Source organism: Theropithecus gelada, chromosome 5 (assembly GCF_003255815.1).
Source record: "Theropithecus gelada isolate Dixy chromosome 5, Tgel_1.0, whole genome shotgun sequence".
Lineage (NCBI taxonomy): Eukaryota > Metazoa > Chordata > Mammalia > Primates > Cercopithecidae > Theropithecus > Theropithecus gelada.
The window spans coordinates 5,342,613-5,365,481 of record NC_037672.1 but is presented as its reverse complement, the minus strand read 5'-3'; the positions used below and the strand labels follow the sequence as shown (position 1 = coordinate 5,365,481).

The 22,869-nt window shown below is 55.6% G+C and overlaps 1 protein-coding gene across 4 annotated transcripts in view; it reads left to right on the top strand.

The window, feature by feature from the left end:
* The window catches only part of SORCS2 (sortilin related VPS10 domain containing receptor 2), a 545,837-nt gene that overhangs the window by 332,215 nt on the left and 190,753 nt on the right, over positions 1–22,869 (top strand). For all 4 annotated transcript variants that reach the window (XM_025386534.1, XM_025386535.1, XM_025386533.1 and 1 more), the window contains exon 3: positions 4,638–4,737. In XM_025386534.1, coding sequence (XP_025242319.1) covers positions 4,638–4,737 — 100 coding nt within the window. The remainder of the gene's footprint in view (positions 1–4,637; positions 4,738–22,869) is intronic.

Sequence of the window (22,869 nt, the reverse complement as noted above, 5' to 3'; positions counted from 1 at the left end):
AAATAAAGAACAGGTGAAATTAATGTTAATCGCAGCTTTTAATTAACTCCGTATATCCAAAAGATTATGTCAACATGTAATCAATATAAACATTATAATGAAATATTTTACATTCTTTTGAATGCTAAGTCTTTGAAATCAGTTTATATTTCACAGTCCCAGGGCATCTCCATTCAAAACAATTCACCATATTTCTAGTGCTAGGCGGCCTGCGGGTCAGTGGTGCTGCCCGACAATGCGGGTCCAGCCCTCTCTGTGGCCGTGGGGACCGCCCACCCCACCCACCTCCAGCCACCCTGTTGTCTGTCACAGCTCACGCGGGGACACTGCTCCCGAACCAGCTCCTACACATGCCTTGGACCCGGCTCAAATGCCCACTTGTGGTCGGCAGAGCAACGCCTCCCACAGACGTCCACATCCTAATCCCCGGAAACGGTGACTATGCTACCTTACACGGCAAAGGGGACTTTGCAGATGGATTAAATGAAGGATCTTGGGATTATCCTGTATTATCTTCGTGGGGTCTTTGTAATCACAAGTAGGGAGCCAGAGAGACGTGAGACTGTGGTAGTCGGTGCTGTGACGGGAGGCTGTGACGGGAAGCAGAGTGGAGCGACAGGCCTCGGGGCGAGGACTGTAGGAGGTCGCTAGCAGGCGGGAGAGGCAGGGCGTGGGTTCTCCCCGGGAGCTTCCAGGAGGTGCCCACACCTTGATTAGCCCTCTATAGACCCCCTGCAGACTCCTGCCCTCCGGAACTGTAGATAACGAATGTGGCTGGTTTTCAGCCGCTGAGTCTGCGGGCCTTTGTTACAGCAGCCATGGGAATCTCACAGGCCCCCCCAGGTGCAGTCAGCCTGCTGGTGTTTGCGCCCCCTCCGCTGCGCCTGGGGCCCTCATGCCAGGTGCTCCTCGTGCACAGACGGGAGAGGAAGGGGACCTGGACTAAGGTGGGCAGGGAGATGTAGGGATGGAATTTAAAAGCTTTAGGAGGAAAAGTCAGCCGGTCAGTGATGGATTAGACCTGGTAGTGGGGGCAGCCTAGGGGACTGAGGATGGCACCTGGACCCCCTCAGTTTGATATCCCCCTTAGTGTCTCCCAGGACTCTCTGGACGTGCCTGTTAGCATCGCTGCTCCTGGCTGCAGAGTCTGTCTGCTTGTGTTCTCTCTCTCTCTCTCCCCCCCAACACCAGCCAGCCTGTCCCCTCCATGAGAGCAGGGGACAGTGCCCGTGCTGCCCATGGATTCCAGCCTCAGTGTAGTGATGGGACACACAGCAGGAACTCAACATGCACACATCATGTGAAAGATTTGAATGAGGGGGTGAATCTGGATTCCTAGGCCTGTAGTGTAGGCCTTAAAGCATAAAACGTTAAACAAATAGAGGGAATGAATGGGTGAGTGGGCAGATCAATGTTCCTCGTATCTGCAGGAGTTGGACTTGGGAGTCGTGGATATCTGAGGAATTGGGTTTGCATTGCCTGCAGGGCGAGGGGCTTCCTAGGCACTGGCAGCTGCTAGGTTTTTTCTTTTATTTTTTTTTTTAGATGGAATCTTGCTCTGTCACCCAGGCTGGAGTGCAGTGGTGCGATCTCAGCTCACTGCAACCTCCACCTCCTGGGTTCAAGAGATTCTCGTGCCTCAGTCTCCTGAGTACCTGGGATTACAGGCACCTGCCACCTCACCCAGCCAATTTTTGTATTTTTAGTAGAGACGGGGGTTTCACCATATTGGCCAGTCTGGTCTCGAACTCCTGACCTCATGCCTCGGCCTCCCAAAGTGCTGGGATTGCAGGCATGAGGCACTGCGCCCGGCAGGGACTGTGCTTTAAATGGACCCGCCTTCCCTGTCCTCAGGGCCCTTGTACCTGGAACGCAGCTGCCATCACAAAGTACGACCGTGGTGATCTTTCTCTTGGGGTCCTGGAGGTCAGAAGTCTGAGAGTGTTTTTTTCGGAGGCTCTGAGGGAGCCTCTGCTCTCTGCCTCTCCTCCCAGCATGGCTGCCCGGGTCCTTGGTACCCTCGACCTGCAGCCACATCACCCCACTCTCTGCCTCCGTCTGCACACGGCCTTCTCTGTGTTTATCTGTGTCCCAATTTCCAAATTCTTATAACGCCAGCCATACAGGACTCAGGGTCCACCCTCATCCAGCATGACCTCATCTTAACTAACTGCATCTGCAGAGATGCTGTTTCCAAATTAGGCCACACTCATGGGTTCCGGGTGCACGGGAATTGGGGAACACTACTCAAGCCGGTCCAAATGCCTTTCCCCGGCCAGGCACAACCTCTCTGCTTCCTTCCGGGCTCTGCGCAAACATCACCTTGTCCAAGGAGCCTTTCTACCACTCTTGTCTGCAACCCAGTGGCCCCACCGCCCCTCCCTCACCATCCGCCTGCACCCCCACACTGTTGATTCTTCTTCCCACCCTCATCGCATTTGATGCTGTCATATTTTTGCTTCTTTCCTTGTTGTCCATCTGCCTCCCTCCATCTCCCCTCCTAGAAGAGCCGCTTCGTAGAGAGCAGGGACTTTGCTCATGGGCCCTTTCTGCAGGCCACACCTGGCAGGAGCTCTGGAGTTTGCAGGTGTGAGCAGGCTCTTCTGGCCCAGGGCGGGGAGCAGGACTGAGGCCGGCTGGATGCTGGGCTAAGACGAGCAGTGCCGGGAGTGAAGGGAAGAGAGGATTGAGAGGTATTTGGGAGGCAGGATCGATAGGCAGGTCTTGGAGATGGCTCAGCAGGGTGGGGAAGGAAGGGGAGGCTTCCCCTGTGTCAGGCTTGTCAACACAACCATTTGTTTCTGCAAGGGCCCTGGAATTTTCTGGGTCTCTGGATCAGATCGATCCTCTGCTAATGGGCCTCTCTCTGCGTCCTTCCCAAAGAAAATCAATTCTCTGAGGTTTGAGAGTAAGTGCATCCTAATTACACCTCCACTGGGCTTCTTTGTTCGCTCCAGCCTGGTCCTCCCTGGGGAGGCCAGGGGCAGACAGAGGCCAGATGGGTCCTGAGGCCCCTTACCATCCTGGGGAGGGGCTGGCCCCTGGGAGTTAGAGGGCTGGGGGTTGGGGGTCTGCTCTTTGTCCTGGCCTAGGAGGAACCTTGTGACCCTGAGGCCTGTGAGGGACACACATTCTGGGGACCTATGGCCACGTGGCCAGCATGCCCAGAGATGACAAACAGTCCACTTTTCTGGAGCCTCAGGTCCACTTGAAGATGTAGGAAATGTCTCCATGTAGAAACCACCAAGGATGTGTTATAGAAGGGCACGAAACAGCTCCTAGTGGGTGGGGCCTTTATGCTAAAGCAGCTCCAGGCCTGTCCCCTCAGCCCCCAAGGGACAAACTGGGTGAGTCTGAGAAGCACTGGCCTTGCAGTCAGGCCACACACGTCAGCGCAGGTTGGGCTCGGAGCCAGGTGCTGGGGTCTGAGGCAGGCACTGAAGCCTGGTTCCAGTCCAAGGCCTCCTCGCCCAAGCTGGGGAGTTGCCCCCAGTCCCCCGAGCTCAGCTCCCCGCAGCATATCTCGGCAGTGGTCGGACACGGGGAGGCCCTGCAAGGCATGCTGCCCACGACAGGAGCGCCAGGGTCGTGCGTTCCGCCCATGCTCCTCTCCCCACCGTGGGTCTGTGTCTGGAATCTGCATCGATGGAGCAGGGGTGAGATGGGAAACGCTTCCCCGAGCACCTCTCTGATCCTCTCCAGTAGAGTCAGGGCATATTCTGCAATCCCAGTGTATTTTAACAGGTGATGATAAGAGGTGTTGGTTTCAGGGTCTCTGGGACTTAATCTTCAATGGAGAATTAATTCCATGTCCTGATGCATGGACGGCTTCCGAACAACAGATATGAAGTTGCCTTTGTGGCTTATCTCCCTCTCCTTGCTGGGGAGCCAAGGCGCTTTAAAGCTCAGTGTACTCTCAGATTCTCACTTGGCCAGGAGAGCCTTGCCCAGGGAGGTACTGAGTGGACAGCCCTGTCTCCCAGCACGAGCCCAGCAGACGCCACTCCAGGGTGGGCACAGTGCTTTGGGTCTGATTTCCAGCAGCTACCCGAGCTCTGGTACCTGCGTGCGGTCCCCTACCATCCTGTGCTGCAGGTGGTGGTCAGGATAGAGGATGGGGCTCCCTGGAGGAGCTCAGAGTCCAGAGAGCGAAAGAGGCAAGCAGACAGGCCACAGGAATGCCTCAGCACAGCCATCGGCCTGAAATCAGACGGGCCAGTGTCAAATCCTGAGTCAGCCACTTATTAACTAAATGATTTCAGGCAGAGAACTATCCCTTTGGAGGCTCCTCTGGTCAGCTGTGAGATGCATACGGTAACCTAGAGCTGCCCGGCACATAGGAAGCACTGGGGAGGAATGACTGGCTGGGATTTGGAGTCAGAAGGACCTGACTTTGGATCCTAGCTCTGGACCTAAGCTCCACACCTGTGTGAGTCCTCAGTGTTCCTGAGAGAGCCCAGTCTCCTCTCCTGCCTTGTCGGGATGCACTGCCCCCAGGCAGAGTGCCCAGGACTGCACTCAAGGTGTCTGGGGCGCTCTGCCCACACGGTCACAGGGCAGGGGCTGGACACCGTGTGGGCTGATGAAGGCCGCACCTGGAGGGCACGTGGCTGATAGCTGTCCCCCTTTTCCCCCAGGTCGTCGGATTTCGGGACGTCCTACACCAAGCTCACCCTCCAGCCTGGCGTCACCACCGTCATCGACAACTTCTACATCTGCCCGACCAACAAGAAGAAGGTAGGTGCTGTCCGGGGGTGGCCACCGCTCCGGCTGCAGCTTTGGCACTCACCTTGCGCCGCTCAGTCTGCAGGGCAAGGAAGCTGCTGCCCTGCCTGCTGTCTCCTACTCTGGACCAGGCCGGAGCGTGAGATGTTTCCTTCCCGGCTCTCGCTGCCACCCTTCCCAGTGCCACCTGACACCATTCTGTGCTTTAAGCCAGAGGCCAGGCTTTGGACGAAGGCGCCGCCTGCATACCTGGGGCACGTTTGTCTTCCCCCCGGTTGGGGGGTGGCACGCATCCATCACGGCACAGCAGGGAGGAGCTGCAGGTCTGGAAGCAGAGAGAGAAGCAGCTCTCTTGGGTTGGGAGCCCTCGGAAGGCAGTGCTGAGCAGGCCCGTTCTTCGGAAGTTAGTTGTTGATCTGGTTTTGATTAGGCTGTGATTTCCACCTGAGCTCTCCTCGCTGTTTCCTGGGTCCGGGGGAGCTTCCTGACTTTGTTCTCTGGCTGGCTGTACAATAGGAGAGAGGGGTCTTTCCAAGGCTGCCCACCATGGGTTCCGTGAGAAGACCCCTCCTGTGAACGCGTGTCTGTGTCCTGTCCCACCGCGAGCCCAGATCGAGAGGCACCAGGACAAAGCCGTCCTGCGAATCTGACTCCGTTCAGCAAAGCAGTTCATGGTCACAGAAAGGGACTCAGACCAGTGTTTGCATCCCGGCTCCCCTCTCTGTGCCTCAGTTTCCTCAAATGGGATGTCACCCACATCTTGTGCAGGGAATTGTGAGCTCTAGGATCAGGCACCCAGAGCTCCTGCTGGTGCTCGGCATGAGGTGGGCACATAGGCCCCTGGGCTCAGCTCTAATGGTGACTTTGAAGGAGAGATCTGAGCAGCTTGGAGTCTGTAAGAACATCCGTAAATCAACAGAACATCCAGAAAGGGAGTCGTGTGGGATGGTGATGATTCCAAGGGTGCTGGAGCGTTTCGATGATTGTGCTGGTGGCAGGTTCACAGGGGCTCAGAGGAGCTGGGCGCACTGGTGCTTGGCAGCTTCTGCTGAGACCACAGGCCTGGCAGCAGCAGTCCATGGAACAGGGGGCCTGAGATGCGTGCAGCCTTGACTGGGCCGTCTCGGTGGTCTCAGCCATGTTTGTTCATGGGATGTCCTTCCTCTTCCTAAAGCAGGTTGCTTTGCTGGTTTTGTTTTGTTTTGTTTGTTTTCTCTTCTTGATTTCTGCTGTAGGAGCTTCCAGTTGGACAGACTTGGAATGCAGAGGTGGGGAGGATTGCAGAGGGGAGGCGAGGGAGACCTGGCCCTGGGGGCACGAGAGGCACCTGCTGGAAGGCCATGTCTTGGCATGTAGGGAAGAGGGGTGGTTTGACCTGAGCCAGCCCCCGCTTTTTCCCGGCCCCAGCCCTGGGGATTCACACACCTGATCTCTTTCCATCCCGCAGTAGCCCAAAGAGGGAGGCATCATTGTCCCCCTTTCCAGGGCAGGACATGGGACAAGAGGTGAGATTTGCTCAGTCTCACACCTGGTGGGGCAGGGGGCCGGATCTGAACCCAGCTTCCCCGAGCCCAAAGCTGAGGGTGGAGGGCATTGTCCAGGCTTGGCAGCGGCGAGGCCTGCACCTGCTGGAAAAGCCAAACCGTATGGGAGCAGAGGCAGACGCTCTGCCTTCCGGCCCGGCCGTCACCCCTTCTTCCTGGGACTGCTGTCATTCAAATTTGAGGCAAAGATGAGTGGCTTGGGGCTGGCACTGACCCAGGTGAGGGCCCACACTGACCCCAGATTCCAGCTGGCAACGGAGGAGGCCACGTCCCCCACCTCTTGGCCCAGGCTTGAGTTTCTGTCCATCCATCCAATCCAGTCCAGTCCTGGTGGTCTTCCAGTGGCTACCCTTCTCCACTCCATGCAGGGGACACTCCGCTCCTGTCCATCTGATCACCAGCTAGGAGAGTCCACAGGTGTCTGGGATGTGATGGTATCTCCAGGGTCAGCCCCGCAGGCCACGTCTATGTTTGGAAATGTGAAGAGCAAGGCAACAGGGGCAGTAACGGAACCAAGACAGACTCTGAGGCCCTGAGGTCAGGGAAGGTGTGACATGGAGACTGGGCCAGACAGCACGAGGTCAGAGAGAGCATCTTCCGCACGGAGCAACCTGGGGACATGGCCATGGCCCCTGCTGAGCCTCAGTTTCCTAGCCTGTAAAGCGGGCGGGTGGGAGGACCCATGAGATGATACATAGAATGTGCATGGGGTCAGCAGAGGGGTTTCTAGGCGGCACCAGACCTTCTGTGCAGGCCAAAGGCTGGGGCTCCGATTTGGGGTACTCAGCAGAACTTCCTCTGCAGGCGGCACGGGGGAGGCGTCTGCAGTCTTGAAAGCAGACAAACCCTGAGACAGGTTATTTGAGTCCCTGGGCACAGGCTGGATTTCAGAGCCAGGACAGTTTGGATGTTTAGCCTAGAAATATCACTGCGGGTACAGGATTGGGTCTGTTGGCGGCCTGGCGCCCAGCACAGAGGCTCAGCTGACTTTAAAGGGATGGGATGAATGAATGAGTAAATGAGTGTCACAAACAGCAGTGTGTGCTGCCCAGGAGACGCTATAGCCGCATCGGGTTTGCCTGGGTGCAGACACTGCATTTGCAGGGTGGTGTTGAGGACGGTGCCAGCACTGGGGATTCCCCATACTCAGTTCAGCTCTGCCAGGTGCCCCCCATCAGGGAGCTGCAGATGTCTTACCTGTAAAGGGGCCAGTGATCAAGGGTGGGCTTGACAGGTGAGCGCCTGGCAGAGCCTTACTCAAAATTGCCATTTGCTGTCAGCTGAAGAGAAGCCCCCAAAGATGTCCCAGTCCTGACCCCTGCAACCTGTGAATGTCACCTTCTATGGCAAAAGGGACTTTGCAAATGGGATTAAGTGGAGGATGTTGTGATGGGAAGGTTCTCCTGGGTTGTCTGGATGGGCTCAGCTCAGTGTCATCACAGGGTCCTTGTGGAGGGTGGCAGGAGGGCTAGGGCTGCAGGAGGAGCTGGGAGATGGAGCAGAGGCTGGGGCAGGGCCTGGATGGGGCCATAAGCCAAGGAAAGCAGGCGCCTCTGGAAATAAGTTGGAAAAGCCCAGGAAATGGACTTGCCACTGGAGCCTCCGGAGGAACCAGCCCTGCCAACACCTTGCCTTTAGCTTTGTGCCCTCCATGGCCAGAAGAGAATGAATTTCTGTTGTTTCAAGCCACGGAGTGTGTGGTGATTTGTTGCAGCAGCCACAGGAGGCTGATACAGCCACTGTTTTGAGGAGGAGCTGCAGGGGTGGGGCTGGGAGTGGGGAGGCCGGGGCTCCTGCTCTCCCCTCACCCACACTGTTCTGCCCACCCCACAGCCCCCCAGATGGAACTGGCCTCCCGTGGGCCCTCCTCCTCCTGCTGACACATGGATCCTGATTACCGTTGGGCCCCAGGTGGCAGGGGCAAAGTCACAGGTGCAGACAGGGCTGGGCTTCTGGATGCCCCAGTTTGGGACTGTTCTTACCTCTCCCCACCCACCTCCTCACCTCAGGACAAAACTGACCCTCTCTTGGGAAGGCCATGATCCCCTAGGTTGGAGCCACCAGGAGCCCCACCAAGGGCCTCGGTGAATCTGAACTTGTTGCTTCCAGAGCCCCTGATGCTGCAGGAACTGCTGTCTCGGAGGCAGGCAGGGCAGTAACGGCGCGGGGCCAAGAGTGCGGTGGACACAGGGCACCGGGGAGTGGCAGGGGAATGGGATGAGAGGCTGCCCTGAGGCCAACCCCCTGGCTTTTCTGGCTGGGGCATAGGGGCCTCTGCCTGGGTCTGAGTCTAGCCCTGCAGCCTACCTGTTCTGAGACCTTGAACAAGTGTTAACCACCCTTGTTCCGGGCTTCCTCACTGGTGAAATGAGGATAGTAGCAGTGTCTATACTGTAAGGCTGATGGAAGTAATGAGGTGCTCCTTGTCAAGTGCTCCGATCGGGGCCTGGCCCAAGGGAAGGCCCCACGAGTTACTCGTTATTCCTCTAAGGATAACCCACTGTTATCCTTAGAGGGAAACACTGAGGCCCTCCTGGCCAGCCATCTGAGACTTTAGGTTAGGAATTGGCTGCAGGGTGACAAAGCCTCACACGTGTGGCCCCGGTGGGCTGTGTCTATTGGAGGGACCAGACGTGGCTGTGGAGCAGAGGCGTCTGGATGGGTGTGCCAGGCATGGGGGGCATTGCCCTGGCCCTGCTTATCTGCACCTGCCTGGTTCTGCTGCGCCTGGGTCAGGCTGCTTGCTCTTGGCATGGCCTGCCCACACCTCTGTGTTTAGAGAACACATGAATTCTCAGTGATGGGAACCAGCGCAGCGATTTGTTATCTAACTAACAGGGAGGCATGTGTTTCCCTGTGATGCTCCTGGCAGCGCGCTTCTGCCTTGGGAGAATGAAACATTGGCTCCTGTCTGCAGAGGTGGGACAGGCCACATGCTGAATGGGACTGGGGACAGAGGTCGGGGGGGCCAGAGAGCATGTGGACTCAGAGGCCGAGGGCAGCAGAGAGCCCGAGCTCCAGGCATCAGGCTCTGCTGCTCCTTCTCTAGTGGTACAAACTGTAGGCAAGTTCCTAATCTGCCTGCGCCTCAGTTCCTTGTCCGTAAAGTGGGGTCGTGATGGTGAATAAGGGTTACTTGGGTTAATGCATATACGGTACCTAGAATCAAGCCTGGCACACAGTTTGATAGTGGTCTTGCAACAAGTGGGAACTCAGGCTTATTTGGCTTTAAATGCATTTAGAGGCAGAAAAGTCACAGTTATGATTCCACATAAAACGAATTTGACTTTACATGTCAAGTAAGGAGTGGGGCAAGCCAGAGAAGCTGGTTAAAGCAGAAAAAGAGACTCAGGGGTACAGGGCTGGTCTTCAGACACCTGCATGGTGGTCCTGGGGAACAAGAGCAGCCCATGACTGGGGCAAAGGCCAGGCATCATTCCTCCCTACTCCTCAGCCGTGCACAGCCCCTGGCACTCAAATGGAACTCAGGAGAGAAGGATGTGATGGGCTGGGCTGGGGCGCGTCTGGGAAAGATATTTCAATGTAATACGAAGCAAAAATGCCCTTTATCATTGCATGAAACTTATCCATTCGGAGTTTCTTGATCCCTTCTGCTACCCCCTCGGTGATCATTTTCGGTGTATCAGACTTTCGGCCGAAAGCAGACATCCCCATACTCAGATGTGTGGGCGGGGGCAGGGCCCGCCTCGGGGTCACGATTTGTTCACTTCTATTACCCAAAGCAGAAAATGGAGGCTCAGGGAAGCTGGAAGAGTCGTCCAAGGTCACCCAGCCAGTAGACAGAACAAAAACAATCACTGACACATGATGCTTGAACCCAGGTCTGCCAGCCCCTACAGTACCCCTCGTCATGCTCCGGGCTCCCCAGGCACCCTTGCAGCTAAGTTCTAGCGAGCTGGTGGGGCTTGCTGTGTCTGTGCGAGCACAGCCCTGCCCACTTGGCTAGAGGCTAGAAATCAGCAGCTCCTTACTGCACACCGGGCGCAGTCTGAGGGCTGCTGAACTGTGTAACTCTGGGCAGATCCCATTTCCTCTCTGGGCCTCCATTTCCCCATCCCTTAGATGAAGCAGCTGAACTGATCTAGCTCCACTATCCTAGCCTCTCCTGGTCTCCTCCCGGGGCGATCCTCTGGGAAGAGTAGCAGCCATGAAAGGGGATGCCAGTGCCCTGGCCATCTCCGTGGTGAGAGGGCAGCTTGAACGGGGTCTCTAAGCCCCTCCTAGCACTCACACCCACCCATTCAACAGATACGGGGCTGAGGCCCTACTAGGTGCTGGGCTGTGTGCTTGGTGCTAGAGAGAGCCCTTCCCTTTGTCCAGTCTTATAGAGAGCAGATACAGATTAGGTATCTACTATGCACTGGATCCCTTGCTGGGCACTGGGGAGCAAAGGTGAACTGGACAAACAGCTCTAACCTTCTAGAGCCTCTGAGGGTCTGGTGGGGCCCTAAGAAACTGAATCTCCCTGCTGCACGTTTATAGAAAGAATGAGAAAAGGGTGGCCAGATGCAGTGTCTCACGCCTGTGATCCCAGCAGTTTCGGAGCTGAGGCTGGAGCATCGCTTGAGCCCAGGAGTTTGAGACCAGCCTGGACAACATAAAAAAATAAAAATAAAAAATAGCCAGGCCTGGCATGTATGGTCCCAGCTACTCAGGAGGCTGAGGTGGGAAGATGGATTGAGCCCAAGAGGTTGAGGCTGCCGTGATCTATGATCCCGCCACTACGCTCCAGCTTGGGTGACAAAGTGAGACACTGTCTCAAAAAGAAGAAAAGGGGGCAAAGTCAGCCTTTAGCCAATAGAGGATTGACCCGGGTGACTCTGATTGGGAAAAGACCACTTTGTTTACAGGAGTGTGTGCCGTGCCAGGTCTGCCTCTCTGTTATTGGATAACGGATAGGTTTTGCAGGAAGATGTGAATACTATTAGGAGTCCATTTAGCAACAATTACAGGCAGAGCAGCACTTTATAGCTTCTTGGAGACCACTTTGCAACCTGTCTTAGGAAATGAATTCCCTTTTATTTTTGTCTGACCTGCAGTAGAATCAGCACCCCCTGGCCTTGCTGCTCCTGGCCAGGCATCCTACTATTGTCATGGCCGGACCCGAGACCCTGGGGGCCCTGAAGACCCCACACATTCCCTGCAATGCTCACAACAGCTTTGGGCCAACAGCACGTTCCCTTCCGACTTGGCCCCAGGAACCCTGTGGCACGGGGAAGTGTGAAGGCACGGCCCAGAGGAGCTGGCCCAGGCATGGAATTTCTTCCAAGCATCGTGTTTTATATGAAAAATTCATGTGAATTTGCATCTTACTCCATTATATATTAGTGTTGGCTTGAATATTAAAATCACACACACACATTTTCACCCAAAAATCTTTATGTCAAGCTAGTGATCTGGGAGAAGGCCAAGTCCTGGGGCACCCTGGCCCACGCACCACATCACCCGGGCCCTTGACCCCAGATATGAGAAGCACAGGGTTAGGACAAAATCCCCATGAGTTCACCTCTTCCCTCATTCCGCTCACTCGCCCGTGTCTTCGTGGGGGAACTGCCACGTGCCAAGCACTCAGGATTGAGCAATGAATCAAGTGAAAATTTTGTTTTTAAGAAACTCAAAGTGTTGCAGAAAGCAAAAACTTCCACTTGGCAGAGGCGGTGTGGTCATGATGAAGAATGGCCCTGTGTCCTGAAGGCCTTTTATGAAAGTTCAGCCGTGGTCTCTAATCCCTACAGCAGCCCTGCAGGGTAAGGATGCTCATGGGCCATCGCACAGGCAAAAGAAATTGAGGCCCAGAGAGGCCAAGTTGCTTCCCCCAGGCCCCATGGTGGGTGGGCTGCCGAGTCATGACGTGCCCCAGGTCTAAGGGCCCCTATCAGTGCTGCCCTGTCACCACCCCCCAAAGCCTTCCAGCAGCACTGTACAGACACCAAAAACCTGTGTTTTGGGCACAGGGCCCTGCCCCCAGGGGAAAACCTGAGGGATGGGGCACAGGCTCTGGAGCTGTGGATCCCCTAATACAGGTTCCCAAGTTCTCTGGACCTCAGAGTCCTCACCAGGAACACAGGGTGCTGGTACTGCCTGCTCTCCAGGCCCCAGCTTCACGGGACTGTGCCATTCAGGCCGAGCCGAGTCCCAGGCTCCTCTTGAGGCTGTGCCCATGTCCGCTTTCTGTGGACTCTTTGAGTGCCTGCGAGAACACAGGAGTCCAGTACTTTGTTCTGCTCTTTGTCTGTGGGTCTCTCTCCCACCCATGTGTAGGGTGGCTGCTTGCTTCCCCACCACACTGGGCTCTAACGGCTCACCCTCCCTCCTTGTCTTCTTCCTTCTCTTTGTCTCTCACACTCTCTGTCTCACTCTCTTCCCTCCACTCCGAACCCCTGCCTTCAGACCTACAAACTCCTTCCCAGTGCAAGGCCCCGCCCCCGTTGTTGAGGCCCCACCTCCTTCCTGCTGTGGTGGCCCAGCCCCTCCCTGTTGTGGAGGCCCCGCCCCCTTTCTGCTGTGGAGGCCCCTCCCTGCTGTGGTGGCCCCGCCCCTCCCTCTTGTGGAGGCCCCGCCCCTCCTGTTAAGGAGGCCCCGCCACGTTTCTTCTGTGAAGGCCCCACCCTCTCCCTGCTGTGAGGGCCCTGCCCCTCCCTGCCCCTGCCTCTCCTTCCTGCCAACTGCTGACCTCTTAGACCGGCCAGGGTTTTCTTTCCTCTCCTTCTGGACCTGAGCTGTGCGTGGTGGTGCTCAGAGGCAGCCGAGATTAGCCCGGGTCCCGTGGACATCGGACCCCAGCCTTCTGTGGCACGGAACCCCTGTGAGTCATGTACTGTGCCCAGCAGGGGATGGCAGCACCCCGTGGCTGCTTTGCCACTGCCTGTGCTTTGTGGGACCCCCACTCTGTGTGCAGGAGCTTGGGAAGCCCCAGAATCTGCCCTTGCACTTCACAGCTTTGACCTTAAGGCCTTCTGAGCAGCGGGAGCCACGCTGCATGGTCCCGTGGTGCCCAGATGCTTTCGAGCTATGCTGCGTCCTGCTGTGCAGTTCTTCCTGGAGAGGGTCTGGCCAGCATCACCCACTCCTCGGCCACACATCTGATGAAGAGTGAGTCATGAGGGAGGGCAGGGGGACAGAGTAGGGAGAATGGATTTTATGGAGACTCAACCCCAGGTTCCCCATTTCCTGGCCCTCCGACCTCTGCACCCCAGGTATGAAGTGGGGATGAACATTACCCAAATCATCCGGTCCTGTGGACTATTAAATGGGAGGAGGCCTGACTCAGCAGCACAGGCCTGGCCCTGGCAATCAGTGTTGTAAAGTGGCCAAGGGAACCGGCCAGCGCCCCACCCACGAGGCTGCACTCAGGTCAGAGCCAGTGTGGGAGGCGTGAGGGTACAATGCCAGGCACACAGCTGGGGCTCAGATAGGACCAAACTATCCCTTCTGTGTCTTCTCCTGGACCTGTCATCTGCCATGACCATGGACTGACACGCCTGAAAGCCAACCCATCCTTTCGGTCTCCCCGTGATGGGAAATGAGGGTGAGACTGGCATTATGCTTCAGGAGGGAAGTCAAAGGGTGCCATGCCTGGGCCTGGGCTGTGGCAGGGCTGCCATGCGTGCATCTGTGGCCTCTGGTGGCGTAGGGGTGTGGGCACCAGTGTGCACCCTCGTACAGAGTCTCATCCACGGTGCTCAAGCTCAGGGTGCCTCGTGGGACCCCCGGACCTGGGCACAGGCTGGGGCAGCCACCCGCAGGGGCAGCATTGCTAACTTTCCTTTCTGCTAGTGATTTGGGCTGCCAGGGAGGATTCCCGGTGCTCTGAATGGCGATGCAAACATTTGCAAATTGTGATCATTCTCTGATGATGGTCTCCGGGCAAGACTGGCCATCAGGGGAGGGGCATCGCTAGCCTTCTCAGGAGGGGCGATCACTCGGGAGCCCTGAGCCAGGCTTGCTCATGGGCAGTGGCTCACAGCGGTGGCCAGGGTCTTGCTGGGGGTGCCCAGCCAGCCAGGCCTCTCCCTCAAGTTGTTTGCCCTTTTTCTTGAGGAGTGGACATCAGAAGCATCTGTGGACATGGCTGAAAGGCCACCTTTTAAGCATCATGTTGCAGACCAGAGACACAGCTAGGCTGGGAGGTGGAGAGAGTGTGCAGGGTCAGCGCCTCCGCACGGAGACCCCTAGTTTCGGCCTTAAATATGCCGCACACGGGGCTTGTGGACATGATGGTGCAGCTACACCAAAGAAAAACGCAGTTAGGAACCACCAGGAAAGCTGGAGTCAACTGTTTTGATTCCAGGACTCCAGCTTGAAGGTCCAAGCGTGGCCAGCAGCAAGGCAGCTCACCAACGGGCACATTTTGGGTGCTTCTGGCTCCCCAGCCATGTGCAGGACCCCCTGCCAGCTCCCCACTTTTTGGCCCCGTTCCCCTTTTGTAACATGGGTGAAGGCAAGGCACTTGCCTAGCAGAGCTCCAAGACCAGGAGAGCTCCAGAGAAAAGGAGCTTTGCCTGCTTCGGCCAAACCAAAGGGCCCATTGGAAGCCCCTCCTCCTCACCCCTCATGGGCGGGGGTTTGAGGGGGGTCTCTGCCCTGCCTGCCCTCTCTTAAACAATTAGTGATTGTCAATTGTTGTGACAGCCCTGCTCCTGGGGCTGCACACAGTGCTTTGGGCTGAATTGTACCCCTTAAAAAGATATGTTCGTGTCCTAACTCCTCATCCCTGCCAATGTGTCCTTCTTTGGGAATAGGGTCTTTGCAGCTGTAATCGAGGTAAGGTGAGGTCATTTCCAACATGACTGGTGTTTTTATAAGAAAAGGAGAGGAGACTCAGAGACAGACAAGACAGAGGGCAGGTGACATGAAGACATACGGGGAAGAAGAGAGGGCCAGGATGACAGAGGCAGAGGGGAGTGAGGGAGCTGCAGGACAGGGGCGCCTGGGAGCCCACAACACTGAAAGCTAAAAGGAAAGCCTGGAATGGATTCTGTCCCAGAACCGTAGGGAAGCACTGCTGACACCTTCCTTTTGAACTCACAGTCTCCTGAATTTTAAGAGGACACATTTCCGCTGTTCGAAGGCACTTTGTCTCACATGATCCTCAGAGCAATGACCAGCATGGTGGTTGCCCAGTTTTGCAGATGGGGAGAACAAGGCTCACTGGGGCTGAGTGATTTGCTCAGGGTGGGTCGGCAGGGATCCAGCTTCCCGCCTGTGAGCACAGCACTGCCTCCCACGCTCCACCCATACTTCCTCTTCCCTCTTAGGAGGGATGAAAGCAGGAGATGACAGGCCCCTTCAGACCCTCACCTGGCCCAGCGACCCACAGGGCCAGGCCATTTGCAGGAGGCAGTGGCCCTCTTGATGGGGGAGTGGCCTACATGGATAAGGAGGGCCAGGCTGGCTAGCACGTGTCAGTGGCCAGCACATGGCAGTGGACAGCCCAGGTTTTGGGGGGCCTTGGAAACCAGGCTGAAGGACACAGGATGGCACGGAGCTCCAGAGGCTTCCATGTCGGGGGTGATGGGATCAGATGTGCTGGTTGGTTGGTTTGCCTTTTAAGAAATTCCACTTGCTGCAATTGGGAGACAAACGGGGTGAGGGAGAGTGAGAGGCAGGGAGGGTTACCCATCCAAAAGCATCCCTCCATTCAGCTGTTGACTCATTCATTCATCAGCCCACTAATTCATTCATTCATCTATCCACTTATCCATCCACCCACCCACCCATCCAGCCAGCCACCCACCCAACCCACCCATACAGCCATCCATCCACCCACCCACCCACGCTCTATCCCTTCATCCATCCATCCATCCATCTATCCATCCATCCATCCACTCGTGCATTCATCATGCATCAACTTATTTATTCATTCAACTCTATCCCATGGCCATCTATGCTGCTGCTGACAGCTGTGAAGTGACATCTAGGTGAGAGATGATGAATTGGTAGGCAGGGACAGGGTCAGGATGTTCCTTGTTGATTAGGTGATGTGTTAGCTGTGGGTGAAGGGGATGCTGTTTCCTGAGATGGGGAGCCCTGGAGAGGTGGCAGAGCTTAGTGGGAGCATGGAGGCTCTGGGATGGGACAGGCAGAGTTCACCAGCCTGGGGCATCTGAGGCAACATCCCACAGGCTCAGAGCGGCCAAATGGGTGCTGGTGCATGGTCAAGGCCAGCAGTAAGAAGAGCTGCATGGGGCCCCTGCCATTGTAGATTCCAGGGGTGAGCTCTCAGGGGATGCTTCCTCCAGCCTGGGACAGCCTCCCTGGTCTCTTTCCTGGTTCCACCCTGAATTCTCTGGTCAGCTCAGCACAAAACAAGAGACGGAGGGAGCTGGGGTATTGACCCCTAGCTACTGGTGAGCTAGTTCAGGGCCCTTGCAGGCCCTGAGCATCCACAGCTCCCTGAGAACAAAGCCGGGCTCCTGGAAGTCCCTTGCCATCCCCACGTCTCCCCCATGCATGGCTGAACACTCAGGGTGTGGCTGGTTCCTCTGAGGGCTGTTACTGTGAGGGGTGGGAGCCCCTGCCTGGTGGGAACAGAAGCCTGAGTGTGGAGCCCTGAGGAGGGCTAGGAAACAGAGCTGGGGCTAAATGGGCCATCCCTTCCAATCAGCGATGTTCTCCATTTCCCTTGATCGCCAGGCAGCATCCCCCGTGCCAGAGAAAAATGGCTCAGTTGGGCTTGTCGTTATACAGAGTTTTGTCTCAGAAATAGAGTGAACCCTGGAAACTTCAGCTCTAATGCGTGGAAAATTATTCCCTCTTAAAGTCAATAGATTATTGTAGGAGAGGAGGGAAAAGAAAAAAAAAAAAAACTCGAGCTTTTCAGAAAACAAGTCTCCTGGGTCTCCTGCCCCTGGAACTAATAAAACGGAGACAGGAAGGGACTCTGGAGTTCCTCCCTCTTCTGAAGAGCATGCAGAACCGAACCGAAACACTGGAGCCAAAACATAGAAAGTGCAGAGACCCCAGGCTCAGGGGTGCACACAGCGGCCGGGGAGCTCCAGCCTCTTCCTCAAGGGCTCCGGGGACCCACCTGATGGAGACTCACCATGTGCTGGGTGCTGAGCTCAATGGCTCTTCACCTGTGTCATCCATCAGGGCCGGAGGGAGTGGCGGGGGGACCTAAGAGAGACAGGGACCTGCCCACGGGCATAAGCAGCATCCCCCAGGACAGTGACTGTGACCACCATGTTAGAGACAAGGAAACAGTCTCACGGAGGCTCGGGGACCCATCCAGGACCCCAAGTCAGCAAGGGACTGGGTGGTGAGTGAGATTCAGACCCACGGCTCTCTGAGACCCAAACCCAGACCCACCCCGCTACATCAGCAGACTCTAATCTCACCCCACAGGCCCTGGAGAGCCTGGTGTTTGTGGGCACCTGCCTGCCTTTCTGTGATTTCTAAAGTAAGCCTTCTGCTGCCTCTGTCTTCCGGGAAAACCAGAGTACACCCTCTGCCTCATCAGCTCAGATGGCTCTCACAAAACACTCCAAACTGGGTGACTTAAACAACAGACATTTATTTCTCATAGCTCTGGGGTTTGAAAGTCCAAGATCAAGGTTCCAGCAAGGTCAGGTTCTGGTGAGGGCTGTCCTCCTGGTTTACAGGTGGCCGCCTTCTTGTTATCCTCACGCGGCAGAAAGAGAGCTAGCCAGCTCTCTGGCCCCTTCTTACAAGGGCGCCAATCTCATCACGAGGGCTCCACCCTCAGGACCTAATTCCTCTCGAAGGTCCCACCTCCAAATCCCATCACCTTGGGATTAGGGGTTCAGCTTGTGAATTGGGGAGGAATACAACATTCAGTCCATTGCAGCCTCCTTTGTCCAGACCACCTTTCTTATCTCACGGGAGGTGGGAGGTCACGTTCCAGCAGCAGCTCAGAGGCATCCACGGACCAAGCCTGGGTCACCCAGCAGTGCCAAGGTTCAATTCAGCAAGGCCTCCCTCCAGTCCTGCCTCTTCTCCCCTTCCCCGGCACCGGTGGCGCTTGCTTAGCGGCAAACTCAGCCTGCCCAGAGGGAGGCCTGCTGCGGGTGGGGGGGAGCGGTCTCTCTCCTCTTCTCCTCTGCGCCACCCCCCACCTCCCTGCTATCTTTGCCTCAATATTGCATGTGGGTTCCATCACAGTGAGTAATCCCCAGCTGTCTCAGCCCACAGTAAATAATATACAGTGCTGTCCTTCAAGTGGGAGATGAGGCAACAGGTTCATTATCTTGTTCCTGAGAGCAACTGAGGGACCCACATGTGCAGGGTGACCATGACACCTGGCCTCAGAGGTCATCAAAGGTCACAGGTGCAGCCAGTGATGGTGGGCCCCTGCCTCCTCGCGGGGACGCTGCCATGGGCTTCCCACAAGAGCACATGTAGCCTCGTTCCATTTTCCAACACTCTAGTCATGCAGCTTCCCTGTTAAGCAAGAAGTGGGATTTAAGGGAGCTCCCTCTGATAGGCTGTGCTTGCCGTGGCCAGAATTTCATCCCTCTTCCCTGCAAAAACACATATTAGAAAATAGTGACAAATCACTTTCTTATCCCTTGTGCAGCAGGGGCTCTTAGAAAGCCCGAAAGATCATTGCCTGGTAAAAGTAGCTTAAATTCCCAAGTGATTTCTGCAGTGGGGAATCCCCAGGTCCAGGGAGGCCCTGGTTGGGACAAGGGTAGTTCCAGCAGCTGCTGCCTGTTTTTGCTAACAGCCCCTGCTTTCTGGTGCTGAGAAACACCACCCCAGCACTGCAAATCCACTCATCCCCAGGCTCATTAAACCGGGCTTCTCCTGGCATTTATCACATGAACGGTGCCACAACTACATGGGAACATAGGGCTTCAGCACTGCCCTCTAAATCTCATCCATCCTGGACACCCCAGGAGTCTTAATACTGGGCCCCTCTCCATTTCCTCACTGCCCCCAGCCCATACCACCTTCACTACTGTCTCCTCTCACCAAGCTGACTCCAGCAGCCTCCCCATGGTCACCCTGGTCCTCCCTAGCCCACTTTCCTCCACTTCCAGAGCTCAGCTCTGCCTGGGCCACTGCCATCCCTGGTCACATACTTAGAGCCTTTTGCCAGCCTTCTGATGTCAGTTACTGCAAAATCCAGGCTGCCTGAGCTGTGCCTGCTCACCTCTACAAACTCATCTCCATGCCTGCAGGCCTGTGCCTGCTGACCAACCAGCCATCAGAGGTGGGTCCTTTCCAGACTGGGGCCTTGGCCCATGCTCCTGCCATGCTGGGACACATCTGGCCCCACCTTTCCTACCCCATTCTTTGTGGTCAAATCCTGCTTACCCTGCAGCTCTCGGTTCAGATCCTGCCTCCTTCCACCCACCTCCCTCCCAACCCCAGATCAGCTCAGGACCCCAGTCACCGGATCTCTCTGCCGTTCCCCGCATGCACAGACCAGTTTGCAGTGAGACCTGCATGTGTCTGTCTTGGGCCATGCATCTGTCTTCCTTACCCCACAGATGCACCCCAGGGCAGGAATTCTGTCTCTTGCCTTTCTGTCCACCGGGACCTGGCACCCTGCCTGGAACATCATTTTGAACAAACGCATGCACGAACAAATTGATTAAAAAGCAATCGTTAATGAAACCCAGTCCCTACAGGCTATGGCCCACGTGTCTGAAATGTTCACTGCAGGCCAACATCTGTGGATTCCACTTTGGGCAGTGAACTTTCTTCCTGATTTTTTTCATCATAAGCAATGTAGGATCACACTCCTTTGTACCAAGAATAGTAATTATATTTTCTGAAAGCAAGGAGGAGAACATTCCTCCAGATACATTCCTTGGTTAGAATTGCTGGGCTGAAAGAGGAACACCTTTGAGGGCTCCAACACGTATTACCACCTTGCTTTTCCAAAGTGACCCCTATCACCAGCAGAGAGGAATGCTCCCGCAACCACTTGTCTGAAATACACTGGGAAGTCACCTTTGATTTTACAGGTAAGGAGTCTGTGCAGGGCTAATCCTTGGCCTCATGGGCAGTGATTCCCATTCCTCGGATGCTCTGGCCGGGTCTGATGTCTGCCATCCACTTTGGTACAAGGTGGGATCCTTCCTCATCACGGAGCTGAAGTCATCATGGAGCTCTGTAATGAGAGCTGCCATGTACTAAGTGCCTGCTGGAAGCTGAAGCCAGGCACTCTGTGGAGTGCTTCCTGCCGGGGGGATTGGTGACATACAAGCGTGATCATCCCCACCTACAGACAAAGGGAAGCCCAGCAGAGGGAAGCGTCTCCTTTGGTGACACAGACGGGAACTGGGCTTTGAACCCTGGGCATCTTGTGCCAGAGAGTGTCTCACAGTCATGTGACAATGTGCCTCACCCTGGAATGGTGGGTGTGAGGCAAGGGCCCTGTGTCCAAGCAGAGAGGGTACAGCAACAGGAACGGTCACACCCAGTGGGCTGGTCAGTGTCCACAGTGACCCAGGGAGGAGGCAATCAGGTGCCTTTCTGCTGCCATTTTTCACCAGACGAGCAAAGAGCAACCACATCTAACATGAGACACTGAGGAAAGCGATAGCCTAAAATTCTGGTCTCTGCCAGGTTGACAAGAGAGCCGGTCTTTATCACCCAGCAGGTCACTTTCTGAGCCAAGATGCCCCATTCCAAAGGCATCAGCATAGCCTGGGGAGCTGATCCTCTGATTGGCTGGGCCTGGGTCACATGTTCTCCATAGAGGCGGGGTCCATCCACCCACATGGCCATGGCGGGAGTCAAGGGAGGAGGGTTCCCCAAGCCTGGCAGTGGGCAGGAGCACGCCCCCAGCAAAGGCAGGTGGGAGAATGAGAGCAGCTTGCGTCCCTGCGTCCACAGAGAATTCCAGCAACCAATGATGCTCTTGGTACATTTCTTCTATCACTACTGCTTTTTTGTAAGAAAACATTCCTTATTTTAAGATTTTTTAAAAAATCTCCAACTCCTTCCTCCTGCTTCTTTCAACTCAGCAGCAAGTCTATCGATTTGAAGCTTGAAAGGAACTCCCAGCCTGCCTTTTCACCCGCCTGCTTTCCTGGGGAGATGTCCCAGCTTGGACAGCATTCTAGATGTTGGCCTTTCATTGATGTGGTGGGGCATTGGGTGGGGGACTGGGGCAGGGAATGGATTCCCCAAGTCAGAGGCCCCTGAGCTCAGGCCAGACTACAGGGCACTGATAATCCACTAGTCACTGGTCACCTAAGGACTCACCTCCTTCCCCTTCACCTGCTGGCCATGGGTCACTGGGCTTCTCCTTTGTTCTTATTAGGACATGGATGGTTTCTGCACAGAAAGGGAGAAATTTGATAATGCTTATGACGAACCCACCACTGGTGCAAGCACATGGTAGGTGCTCAGTTAATTCTTGTTCCTTTCTGCCTGCCCACAGGCCGCTGCAAATTCTCTCCTGAATGAGTTTGAACCCCTTGGGGACCAGCACCATATCTTATCCCTCTTTGCCCTCAGGACACACCAAGGGCAACCATATAACACTACCAGTGAATTCACTAGAATGAAACACATGAGCCCCCCCATCGCGCCAGAGGGCCTGTGAAAGCTCGCCCTAGGCAGTGGGATGGGTTAGGGCCGAGGGAGATGAGCTTTCATATTTGCTCCCAAAGACTGGAAGGAATTCGATGTAACTAAAATATGAATCCACTGGCGGATGAACGGAGCAGGGCCAGGGAGGACTGGTGGCAATGAAATAGCAGCTTCTCTTCACACCTGCCAGGAGCTGGTGTGTTTTTTTTTTTCCGTGTGTGTGTGTGTGTGTGTGTGTATTTCTTTTTTTTTTTTTTTTTTTTTTTTTTGAGACAGAGTCTTGTCCTCTCGCCCAGGCTGGAGTGCAGTGGTGCAATCTCGGCTCACTGCAAGCTCCGCCTCCCAGGTTCACGCCATTCTCCTGCCTCAGATTCCCAAGTAGCTGGGACTACAGGTGCACGCTGCCACACCCAGCTAATTTTTTGTAGTTTTAGTAGAGACGGGGTTTCACGGTGTTAGCCAGGATGGTCTTGATCTCCTGACCTTGTAATCTGCCCCCCTCGTCCTCCCAAAGTGCTGGGAGTACAGACGTGAGCCACCACGCCCGGCCGTGTGTGTGTATTTCAAGCAGCTGAGGCTGCAGATGTTTGATGGTCAACTACAGTTGCCTTCCTGGCTGTGAACCGCCCTGAGACTGTGCTGTCAGGGAGTATGTCTCCCTGGGCAAAGATGAGGGTGCCCAGCAAGGAACTGGGGACCTGAGTTCTGGGCCTGTCCCTGCTTGCTCCTGCTGGGGGCCATCTGCAGAGGACGACATTTCCCAGGGCCTCAGTTTCTGCTTCTGCAAAAGGAAATGGAGCCTCCTGGGACTCCAAGGCGCTCTGGCACCACTGCTTTGTGTGGCGGGCAGCCAGGTGGCTTTGGTGGGGATCAGCAGACACCAACACAGACTCACAGCCGCAGAAAGGGCTTTCCTTGGCAAGATGTCAGATAGAATTGAAAACAGGGAGGTGTCTGGGGAACCTGGCTGGCAGAGGGCAGGGGACCCAGAGGCTGCAGGAATCTTAGTAACCACACAGCTGCTGTTACAAAGAACCCAATGACTGCCCACCCTGTGTCTCTGGTA